Source organism: Chionomys nivalis, chromosome 22 (genome assembly GCF_950005125.1).
Source record: "Chionomys nivalis chromosome 22, mChiNiv1.1, whole genome shotgun sequence".
Taxonomy (NCBI): domain Eukaryota; kingdom Metazoa; phylum Chordata; class Mammalia; order Rodentia; family Cricetidae; genus Chionomys; species Chionomys nivalis.
This window is the reverse complement of record NC_080107.1, coordinates 36,891,356-36,903,804: the sequence shown is the minus strand read 5'-3', so window position 1 is coordinate 36,903,804 and position 12,449 is coordinate 36,891,356. Positions and strand designations below refer to the sequence as shown.

The 12,449-nt window shown below is 36.3% G+C and overlaps 1 protein-coding gene across 6 annotated transcripts in view; it reads right to left on the bottom strand.

Annotated features, from left to right (window-relative positions):
• Positions 1–12,449, bottom strand: part of Lrp1b (LDL receptor related protein 1B) — a 1,777,797-nt gene that overhangs the window by 24,894 nt on the left and 1,740,454 nt on the right. For 5 of the 6 annotated variants that reach the window (XM_057755646.1, XM_057755649.1, XM_057755648.1 and 2 more), the window contains exons 85-87: positions 11,896–12,070; positions 6,350–6,454; positions 5,400–5,513 (exon numbers count right to left, since the gene is read on the bottom strand). In XM_057755646.1, coding sequence (XP_057611629.1) covers positions 5,400–5,513; positions 6,350–6,454; positions 11,896–12,070 — 394 coding nt within the window. The remainder of the gene's footprint in view (positions 1–5,399; positions 5,514–6,349; positions 6,455–11,895; positions 12,071–12,449) is intronic. The other variant, XM_057755650.1, reaches the window with a different exon arrangement.

The following is a 12,449-nucleotide window of genomic DNA, read 5'->3' as shown; positions in this document are numbered from 1 at the left end:
TTTAGGTAAAATGTTCATCTTTAGAGACAGTTGCTGTGGAAAGTCCTTCTGTATATGTGTTGCTTTAACTGGTTAATGAGTAAACAGGCTTCTTTGACCTGTGATAGGACAGAACAGAACTAGGCGGAGAAACTAAACTGAATGCTGAGAGAAAGTAGGCAGAGTCAGTGAGTAGCCATTTAACCTCATGAGGAGAAAGATGCAAGACGCCTGCCAGGTGGAACCTTACTGGTAAACCACGAGCTTCATGGTAAAATATAAAATCATGGAAAAGGGTTAAATAAAGATTTAAGAGCTAGGTAGCAATACGCTTAAGCAATTGGCCAACCAGTGCTTTAATTACCATAATTTCTGTGTAATTATTTCAGGACTGAGCAGCCAGGAATGAATGAGAAGTCTCCAACAAGAGACAGCTTCCATATACTAACCATATACATATACTAACCATATACAAAAGAGCACAATTGGAAAGGCAAAAGGGGCATATTCTAATGCAGATCTCAGTAAGGCAAAAATATATCTGCAGGGCTAAAGATGATTCCATGAGGCTCAGTACTGTGCTCCAGGTAAGGCAGGAGCTCCATTTCCCTAGATCTGGGAAAGAGACAAGTCCCCAAGGCTTCTGCTGACATTATGACCTCCTGTTCTCTAACATTGCAGGTGGGATCACTGAAACTAAAATCTGGCTGATGCTTTGGAATCAGAGTGACTATGTTAAAAGTTACAGTTCCTTATGGTGAAAGACAGCGACATATTTGGGTCTACTCCTGCATCATATGAATTCTTAGAAGATAGGAAGCCTTTTCCCCCCCATTTATTCCTGATTCTGTTGTCCACAGTCCTAGCTGGCGATATTTACACCAAATTGCTGACTGAAGATACATGACAATCAAATGTCTTCATCATATGTCATCGGTCCAGGACTCTTTCACTTCACCTCAACATCTCACCTCTACCTCATCCCCTCCCTCTTCCTTTCCATTCCCCTTTCCCATATTCTTTCCTACAAGACTTGATTTTAACTACCTCAGTTATCGAGTCCTTCTTCATTTTTGCTCAAATATTTCTCCAACTTATGCCTCCTTTTATGTTACTATAGCAACCAGGGCATGCCTTCAGCATTTTGTAGAGAATGTCAACTAAATATCAAGTTAATTAGTTATTTTGTGTAGTTATTCATCTTGCAGAGCATAGACTCTGAGAGATAACAACTTAGTCTAATTTTTTTCCACCTTATAACAAGGACTACCTTTCTAGAACTTTCTGATATCTTGACACAATTCCATCTGAAAATTGAACAGCAAATATCAAAACGAAAAACCCCTTTAACTCCTACAATGTTACTATGCTTCTGCTCAAAGTGACAAAAAAAGCAAAATTTATGTTTTTCTCATTAAATTTAATTCTTTGTAAAACTTTCTATTAAGTATAATTGAACCAATTTTTACTATCTACTTGTCACATACAAGAAGTGGCATGTTGTTTGGAACCAGTATGGCATGAAGAGCTAACTTGATAAAACTGCAGAAGGATACTGGTTTTATTGAGCCTCTTCAGCAAAGACAGAGGTGTAGTATACAGCTATTTCTTCAGGGGCTGTGTATGCACAGCAAAGTGCATGTGGGGTGCCAGTGGAGTACGGGAAGCAGAGGAGAACCAAGCTCCTCTTGGTTGTGGATGACTGAAAGAACTATGAGTAATGCTATAAAGTCATACCGTGGCGGGAGGTCCGTGTTACATACAAAGCTTGGATCTGACATAAGTGAGGCACTAATCCTATGGGAAATTCTTAAATTCCAGGAAGCATGGACCACTTGCTATTAAGTTCTGTATTTTTTCATTTATGTGGTTGGAAAGATAGTTCAGGAGTTAAGAACACTAACTGGTCTTATGGAGGACTAGGGTTTGAGTCCCAGAATTCACATGGTGGTTCATAACCATCTTTACTACAATTGCAGGGAATCTACTACCCTCTGATGGCCTCTGCAGATACCAGTCATGCATGTGGCACCCAGGCACACTTGGGAACAAAACACTTATATACATAAAATAAAATTTTAAATATAATCTTCTACTAATATTTTTGCCAGAAGTGCATAATGAAAAACTTTAAAATACAGTTTAAAATTTTTCAATGGCCTACTGTAAAACTGACAAAACTTCCTCCAAGTAAGTGTAAAAATGTACTGTTTTGTTCCTTTGCTTTTCTTTGCCATTTTCTTTTTGTTGCTCACAAAGTAATAAATGAAAATGGCCATCTAGAGACAAAAGGGAAGGCTTTCAACGAACAAATCTGTTCCCTAAATTGAAGGATAGAGCAATAAAATTTCTAGGTGGAAAAACTGGGCTGTCACCTTCATAAGATCTGAATACTTTATTGACTTTCCAACCATGCGCGTTAGTCCTATACAATTCGATAGGATTTCTCTCCATGAAGAAGGAAAAATGATATGCCATTGAAACTAAAGCAGGCAGCACTTGAGACTCTCAGAGCAGCCTTTGTTTCCTATAAAGATTTTAGGTGAAATAGTACACATCAGCTTTTCACTAAAGACACCGATCACTACCATTAAAGATTGGGCTCAAACACACTTTCCTACACATCTCTGCACCCAAAGATTCAGCAGCTAAGAAGATGCTGTGGGAGCTGTATAGTCCTTTAGCTGGATTACTTTTATTGCATACAACCGTAGGTGCTATTAAGTTTTTTAAACTCACTTACATGTTATAACTATAAGAATTGTAAATACCCTAAACCAGCTAAGACTTTTTTGTTTCTGTTTTCGTATACCTTGAAATTTCCTCCTAGGAGGTATGAGCATGAGAGAAAACCTGATCTCACCTGTCTACCATCATATTACTTAAAAGTTGGACTTTAATGGGAACAAACTTCTTAATGGCTTAAAGTCTCAGTGCAAAATTATTTTCCTCTATTCTTATATTCTTCCTTCATTGAGCTCCTAACTAAACAATGAGGAGAATACTTCTGTGTGTGAATTCTGTCTCAATGGGGCTTCACACACCCCTCTCAATAGCTGCCTTGTCCAAAATAATGAGCCACATATAATGCTTAATCTTTCTGGGACTGAAACAACTCTTGATTCTTTAGTCCACAGAAAATTGCTAACGAACAAACTTCTCCAATTTGTCTTTCTTCTTGATCTTCATGGCATCAAATATCTCTCACAAAATGTTCACCATATCGCTGCTCCCAGTGATCTCTTGCCCTTAGTAACCTTCATTGTCGCTTCCACATTAATTTTATTTTCAATAAATTCTGTTTTCCTCAGTGTTTCACCTATTCCTTACTTCTAATGCTCCTGTAATTTTTGTTTCAAAATATTACTGACACCAAAAAGGCCTTTGATATCCCACTTTGAATCATACATAATTCTATATTCACCTGTTTTCACCCTATACTCTGATAATATTTCTATTGTAACAATTAAGAGATAATTTTATTTTCTCTTCAAATATGCTCACTGACTCAAAATGAATTTTATGTTCTTTAGCATTATCTATAGGGATGATTAAAGGATAGAACATAAAATTCTGTAATCATGCACAGGTGATCAGATGTGTGTGACCACAGTGTGTCATCCTGAATAAGGTACAGCAGTTAGACAACAGCATAAGAGTACACATAAAATATGGAGAATATATAATGTACTTCTCTTTCAGTTTTGTGGTTATTCATCTGTCTAAATTGATAAGTGTCTTACTCATTGGTTATTTATATTTGGTTAATGAATTACTGAATATATGATAATATAATTTCTCTATACTTTTTATGACTTAACTGTTTCAAGTTTGTATAATAATCATAACTACTTCTGCTTGCCAACAAAATTGAAGGACTTATAAAAATCCAAGTACAGGCATGACTTCCATAAAAACAAATAGACACAGAGATAATGTTACATAAAAATAAAGACATTCCCTAAAGTCCTGTAAACACTGTGTTCTTCTTTTGCATTTACCAGCTTCACTGATTATCAGTCCCAGGTACTATCTGTTTAAAGGTTTTTGTTGTTGTTGTTTTTTGTTTTTTTGGATTTTCGAGATAGGGTTTCTCTGTAGCTTTTGGTTCCTGTCCTGGAACTAGCTCTTGTAGACCAGGCTGGACTCGAACTCACAGAGATCCACCTGCCTCTGCCTCCCAAGTGCTGGGATTAAAGGAGTGTGCCACCATCGCCTGGCCCTATCTGTTTAAAGTTAAAGATTACTGTGGTGTGCTATAGCCATTTGAATGAATTTTCATATTCTGGTGACATAGGCAATCCTTGCACAGGAAGTTATCCTGGTAACTCTTTCTGATGAATAAGAAACAAGAGCTGCTATGATGTGCAGACATTGCACCAAATCACTAAAATACTTCGGTGATGATAAAACTAACCTCAAATAAGTCTTCATTATTTTTTGGCCAAGAAGCACCTGAACTCAGTCAATTTGAATAACAATGACTCACTGTTATACTTATTCTTCCCTCTAGATGTAACCCGAGGATCAAGCATCATTTTGCCCCTGAAGCATCAGCAAAACTTTTGTTGTGGGGCCCGTAAACTTCAGAACATTCCTCTTGAATTTAAACGGGAATGCCATCTTCAAAACCACCTCTTTTAAGTCGAAGCTTTTGCCTCAAAATCTCAGCAGTTAATTGTAACAAAAATAGCCAAGTTTAGGAAATGAAATCTAGAATTTTAGCCTGACTTGCTTTACAGTTTTATTGGATAGGCTGACCATTACTCCACTGAGGCTACTCCAACGTGTCCATCAAAGCTGCTGATTTTAACACTGAGTATTAAGAAAGAGCCAAATATAGGTCTTTCTACTGTAGTGAGCCTAGTGGAGATGCTGGAAGCAGAAAATATGTGTTTACTTTCCATGGACTACCCCCAAGTCGTCACAAACTAAAGGAAAGAAAAATGATGCAAACTATAGTGAAATTAAATTTCTTGCAATGCACTGGCATGTACTTTTTCTTAATGTAATAAGTCATACAATGTACATAAAGGAAACAAATAGTATATTATCCCATCAGTTTTTGAAATAGAAAAGTCAAACGTAAAAAATCATAGCCTGAAATGCAGTAGTTACAGACTTTAAACCTCTTGTTTCTGTCCTTCTTGGATTAAAGTCTCCTGTTTTAGCATCTGTATTTTTACGAGCAGGCGTGAGTAGCTTTTTCATCACCTGTGATATTTCTACACACTCTAGCAATCTGTGGCATACACAGTGATCTGTGAGCAAAGCATAGGTTAAGTACATGTGACAGAGATGAGCCCCGAGATTAAGTATACACTGTGAAATGCATGTGGATGCTCATGATTTAAACCAATGAACTGTGGCCTGAAATGATGTCACAGGAAGCGCAGCAGTAAGTGGAAGGTTAAACCTACTTGCATCTCGGCTCATTAAACGCAGTTAAAGTGCACATCCCCTCATTCTGACAGTAGTGATCACAAGGGTTCTCTTTCTGGTCACAGCGCTGACTTTTAAACCCCACAGAGCATCTGCAGAATTCCAGTAAAATACAACTGAATAAAGCGTCTGACTTTTTGCCATATGTTCAAATTTATCTTATACATTGAAAGTAACATAAAATAGAATGTTTCCCGTAATGCTTTCCTCCCTCACATATACCCTGTTGATATATTTGTTCCTCTGAGAACTTGGGGGACAGGATGCTTATTGGATTCACTCTTGGGCATCATTCCTTTACTCAGTTAAAACAAAACTTAGGACAGTGAACATATAAGAATGGCTTTAGGTGGTCTATTCTAGAAAATCAGCAAACTGAGATGGAAAAAATATTAAATTTCCTAAGTATTTAGTAACCCAGCTGCACATAATGTACTCCGAGAGAGCCACGAACTTAATTGGTTTATATTTTTTCATACTCTAAGTCTAATAAATCAACAGATAATATTATATATTTGAAAACATAGTCCATATTCTTTTGACAAGAGTATTCCTAATACTGAGGAATACACACACGCACACATGTGCGTGCACACACACACACACACACTAATCTTTAGGTTTCACACATCTTAATAAGGTCAATAAAACCACATCGGTTTTCCAAGCATTTCCAAGCTGAAACTTGTGAATTTCTGAGATGATATGATGCTAAGAACTGAATGAGGTATTCCTCAAGAGATCTTTAAGAAATTGATGAGAAAGGGTTTATGTAGCACATGAGTCAATGAGGGACAATTGATCAGAGATATGCATGATACACCTACTTTATAAAAATATTGCCCCAAAAAAGGAAAACATTAGGATCATGACTCCACCTACATGCAGCTTTGTCTTAGGCAAATTACCCACATTAAAAGATACTCACACACACACAGGTACATTAATTTCAGGATCCAGCTGGCATGTGCCACCATTGTAACAGTAACCGTCACATAATTGACAGCTAGAGGCAATCTTTCCATTAGTGCAGCTGCAGCAACAAAAGAAAAAAATAACATGGTTACCACCAGTATTATTGGTGTTGAAGGTTGACACAAAACATCTGAAAGCTAGAACAGGCATCATCTGAAATCCTCTGGTTTGGGTTTAAATCTAAGGTTTGCAGATGTGCAGATATTTGTTTATTAGAATAAGGACAGATTATTTTTGCATTTTACTAATTTTCAACAGAGTTGTTTGATAAAACTTTAAAGCAGCTAAATATATGTTTAGAAAATATTCTTGTATATCACTCATATGTTAGGGCATGATGAATTTATTTTTCAGTTAACTGGAACTTGGTCACTTAACGGTGAGCTATAAGCCACACTACAGAAGTATAATAGATTTCTGTTATCACTATAGGATTTTCTAGAGAGAAACGTTAGCACTGTGATCATTTAAACCTGTATGAAGGTATATATATTCACATAGAGTACATGAGTTTATGTTCTTGTGTGTGTAGAGACCAGATGAAATATTGTGTCTCATCCTTGGAAATGCTATTCACCTCTTTCAAGGAAGAAATTCTCATTGCCTAAGGTTAACAATTAGGTAAATTTGTTAGGCTGTTCACAAACATCATTTTGGTTCTGTCTTTACAGAATTGGTTGCCTGGTGGTATTTGCTTGGGAATATGATTTTGTAGGTAAAGGCTTTTGTCACCCAAGTAGATGACAGGCAACTCTTAGTCTTGGTTGTCTGGCCTTCATGTGCGTTGTGATATGATTGCGCCACAAAGCTGTGTACACAGGTATAAAAATAAACATTACTGGAAATGAATATATCAAATTAATTCAAACATTAAATGCATCTTTTCATTTCAACGTCAAACATGTTGCTTTGTTTTGAGTCAAGGTGTTACTTTCTAGCCCAAGCATATGTGACTTACTACATAGCCAAGTCTGGTATATGATTTCATATAAGTTCTTGTACGTCACCCTATAGAATTCAGCACTTACAGCTGTGAGCTTCTATGTCCTTAAAGCTTTTGTGGTCAAAATTGAGTTAGTGAAAATCTAAAGCTACTAGTGAAGGAGTCATGCAGGAGTACAAACAGCTGGGTACTCTTGAAAATCACACCTTGGAGACTAATAATAGTCACATTACATGCCTGGGCTGGAAAGAAACACCATCTTCCTTCAGTGTAAAATGGACCTAGCAGTGCTAAGCAAACAACAACAACAACAAAAACACGGTCTTGTATGTTAAACAAACAACTGTATTGGTCATGGAATACTCCTGAGAAAATGTGGAAAATGTATATATCTATGCTCCAGGTCATTGGGTAACCTGATTTCCTTGCTGAAGCATTTTTAAAAATCTATATACGTGCTGTTTTAAAGTAGAGTACAATTGCATACTGGTATTGGTCATCAATTGATAACAAAGTCAGTTTTTTTTTTTTTTACAAGTGCAGACATGACCTTGGTAGTGAAGTAAGGCTTCGGTCCATTGACTGATATTTCTGACCTTCCTGTGGTAGACGACTTTTGCAGAACATCCCTTCCTAGGCCTAGACTTGATTTTATGTTAAATCATCTCAGCTTCCTCAAGATACGGCACACCCTATCTAGAGTATTCCCGAGTGACATTAAAATGCCTGAGGATGATAGGAACCCAACTTCCTCTTCATAATTGTCTTACTATGTGTACCTTCACCAATTTTCCTGTAGATTGTATGGTGGCTGGAAAGGTACGAGCTGAATATAATTTTGGTCAGTTTTTGAATTTGAAGACAATTCTACAGAGCCTATATTTCAAAATAGAATATCTTTTAAATATCAATAGGAGTGGTGAGTTCACTATGTGCAAGTTGTAAATGGGACTGTGTAAACCCAGAGCCCTTCATGGGATAGGTCTCACATTCCTCATTAATAGAGAGTGTCAGATTTTTTACACCTGATCTGAACATTGGCTTTACAATACACACACAAAGTGAGCCAAAATCTAGAGTCAATAATATTGCTTTCTGAAATGTTAAGTGTGAAGGCACTTCTTTTCCTCCTTTCCAAGCTTTATTGAACACAAAGGCAGGAAAAGTTATAGATTATGATTCTATTAAAGGAATAATGTCAAAGAGGAAGAATTATCTCATTATATATTGCAGAGCTCTACTTAAAATGATAACTATATTATATAACTGATGATAATTATATTATACAAAAGTGAAAATAATGCAAATTAATTGTTTTAAATTCCTGTTTCCAACATCTGTGATAACTTTTGTTCTTTTCCTATTAATATTTTATTTGAATTTGTAACTGAAAATAGAAGCTTTCAGATATTTTAAAGTATGGAACAAGTACTACTTAATTCCTCAATTTCCTATATGTCATCTTTTATAAAATCACATAAAGTTCAAATAAATTCACAATCTCTGGTTTAATGAATTCTCAAATGTTACTTTCAAGTTGTATTTCTAGTAAATACAAAAAAAAATTGATAGGAAAGTTAACATCAAATGGTTCCTCTCTGAGTGGTTCAACATAAGTTACAAGCTTCTCTTCAATGGTATTTACTTCTATCTCCAAGAATAAGATGTAGTGATGATCACTGTCATAAGAGTCTGTAGACAGTTGATAGCCACAAATATTAGTGTAAGTGGAAGAGACTCAACAAAAACATCATGTAACTAGCTCTGATGAGGAACAGAGGTCATGAGAAGCACAACCCAGTGCAGTGAAAACTTCTTGTAGTATACGAAGGTGATCCTAATAAAGTCTCCCAATAGTAAGGGGGATCATGTACCAACTAGCCATCTCTTATCACCAAATAATTGGGACTGGGTTACATCCAATTGAATTGTTGCCTAAAAGGGTCCATGGAAATGCAAAACAACCCAGTTGTTGCCAAGACAATAGATTGTTCTCCAAAAAAATGGCAGCAAGGCCCCATTGTTGAAGAGAACACCTACACAACTCACTGAGCAGGGAGATGCTGAGTTTGTGCCTCCATAGAACCTTTTTCCCTATTTTCTAGTGTCTTTGGATGGGGAGGTGTTCTGAAAGATACCAAAAGGGAAACATAAACACCAATGCAGCTACAAAGCCTTGATCTACAATATGTCCCGCTTACAAAATATTCTAGGACAATAGTGGCACAAAATTTGAGCAAGTAACAAACCAATGTTGGATTTGACTTAAGGCCTACTCGGTGAAATACAGCCCAAACCTGGTACTGATTGAGTGAAAAAAAATGAGAGACTAGAGAGGCCAGGTTTAACCTATGTTAAAACAAAATTTGACTGATTCAAAAACAAACAAATAACAAAATATAACAAAAATTAAAATGTAGTGATGAAAATGACACCTGATGATATTCTTCTCCACTCATGGGAAAAACAGATCAACCCATATCCAGATATTTTGAACAGAGTGAGACCTTGGAACATACAGTTCTCAGTGAAAGGTCTCCATCAAATCCCTCCCCAAGCTCAGGAAAGCCTATGGAGGAGAAATCAGAATGATTTAAGAGGCAGAGGAGAAGGAGGACACCAGGAGACCAACGCCCTCTAAATCAAGTGAGCAAAACTCATAGGAATGGAACTCACAGAGTCTGAAGCAGCAGGGACAGAGCTAACACTGGTCTGTACCAGTTCCCCTGGGATTACATAGTTGCTTTCAGTTTAGTGTTTTTATGGGAATCTTGAATGTGCAAACAATTGGTACTTTTATTCTTGGAACTTTTCATATTGTTAGTTTGTGTTGTCCAACTTTGATGCGATGGTTTTATTTTATCTTATTATATCTTATTTTGTTTAAAACAAAAAACAACCAACAAGCCAAATAAACATACAAAAAGCCCTCCACATGTACAAACTAAAATAAAACTCTTTCGTGAGTGAGAACTGTTGAGCTTTTTGCAAACATGTGACTTGTATGATCCATGTGAGTATTCATTTTGATTTTATGTACTTAATAAAGTAATATCAGTCCTGTTTTCAATTACCTGAATTAAAAGGAGTACACGTTCAAATGATTCAGCTTGTTAGGTCTAGTTTATGCCATTCATAAAGATAACACAAAACACATTTACAGTAAATGCTATAGTGAGAGCAAATAAAAAATAAATAAAACTTTGTGACATTGCCTGCAATAAAATTTTATTGGATCTGCCTTTACAGAGTAACATAACTCATGACAAGTCATAGAGCACTCAGTGGCAGGGATACTTTATGGAACACTCTTATGTTTCTTTCTCTGATTCATTATACTCCTAAGCAAAGTAGATGACAGAATCCAGTCCTTCATAGACACTTCGTTTAGAGTGTTGCTCAAAGTACTTTGGCAAGAGGACTGACCTCTCACCTCAAGGCAAGAAGCTGTTTTCTGGTACAAGCTGAATGTCACAAATCTTAGTTGCTGAGTTCTATTCCTACTCAGTTATATCGACAAATTTCAAAAGAAAACAGAAGTAGAACTTGTACATATCTACTCTGCTTCCTAGAACCCATAATTCAATACGCTTGTTTTAGGTAGAAATTCTCAGTCAGAGTAGGAAAAGAAAAGGCTTAGTGCCTATATCCATTGAAGATATACATTGCTTCTCCACAGAAGGTTCAACTCAAACCAATAAAATAGAATTATAATCTCAAAAGAAAAGACACTTAATCAGAAAATGAATTTTAAAAATTCCATTCTACTCACTGTGGCTATTAATGAGAAATTACAGTAATTTTAGTGAAAAAACCTACATTGAACATTCCACACACTTGCATCCATTATTCCAACAAGAGGCTCTGGGTATGGAGGTCGCAAGAAAATATTTGGGTATTGGTTCTCTCCTAAAACGTGGATTTGGGGGTTGTCTTCACATGATCAAATTTGTCCTACAATTTCATGGATTCCTCCTATCTCACTCTATTGAATGTAGAACTAAAACAAATAATGCCTAAAAAATAAATGTGGCTCTAGGCATAGCTCCTTTACCTTTTGTGCAATGTCACTGGCCTTTATACACCATGATGGTCTTGGATTCATGAGCCATCACCTGCAGATACCCTAAGTACCCATTATTGCTGTTTCCTTCTGTTTCGGTCACTTCCATGCCTCCCACCACCATCTCTTTTTCCTGCTCCTCCTCTCTCTCCTCATTGTTCTGCTTTCACTGTGAATTAAACCCTTGGTAGGTAAATATGGTCATATCCTTAGCTCTACATATAGATTTTTAAACATTTTCACCATTGCTTGCTTCTTGGCTATATTTCATTTCTGGAATAATCTGATACTACCATTGATGTTCACCTTCTTCAGATATTTGCAAAAGTGTTAAAGAGTGAGTTTACTTGAACTTCATCCATAGCTAAAAAAAATAAACTGTTGGACAAGCCAAACTTTTGATTAAAATGTTACATTGACTTTATACTTTATTTTGGAACCATGCGTCTTTTGTATACAGGTGTTTTATAACTTAAACTAGGTGCTTACTTACTTGCAAACTATATCTTCATTGTCTTTATTTATAATACAGTGTCCGCCATGGCACCGTATACATTTGTCAATCTCACATTTCGGTCCTTCATAGCGTGTTGGACAGACACATTCAACACTCCCATCATTCCCAATGGTACATGATTCAGAATTCACACAATAGTGGTGGCACACATCTAGGAGGAAGGAACACAAACATTTAAATGATGCTTTGAGATATTGTTTTCAGTTTTATAAATGATGTCATTTTGCTTAATGCAAAAATGGTCACATAGTAGGTAAAATATTTTTTAAATCGGCTTGTATAATATGCAAAAGAGACTTCTCTGATAAAGCTTTTATTCCTCTCTATTTCTATGTTAGGATCCAATTAATCAGGCTAGGAAGATAAGTGTTATATTGATACAATGCTAGCTGATAAGCTCTTTATTCTGACTTGCAAAGCTTAAGATTCCTTAACTTTCCTTTCAATGAGCAGGGCAAGTGTGGTTGGACATGAGCAGAAATGCTTGAGATTTCCTTAGAAGCCAATCACTGTTGTCCTTCCCACCTCTG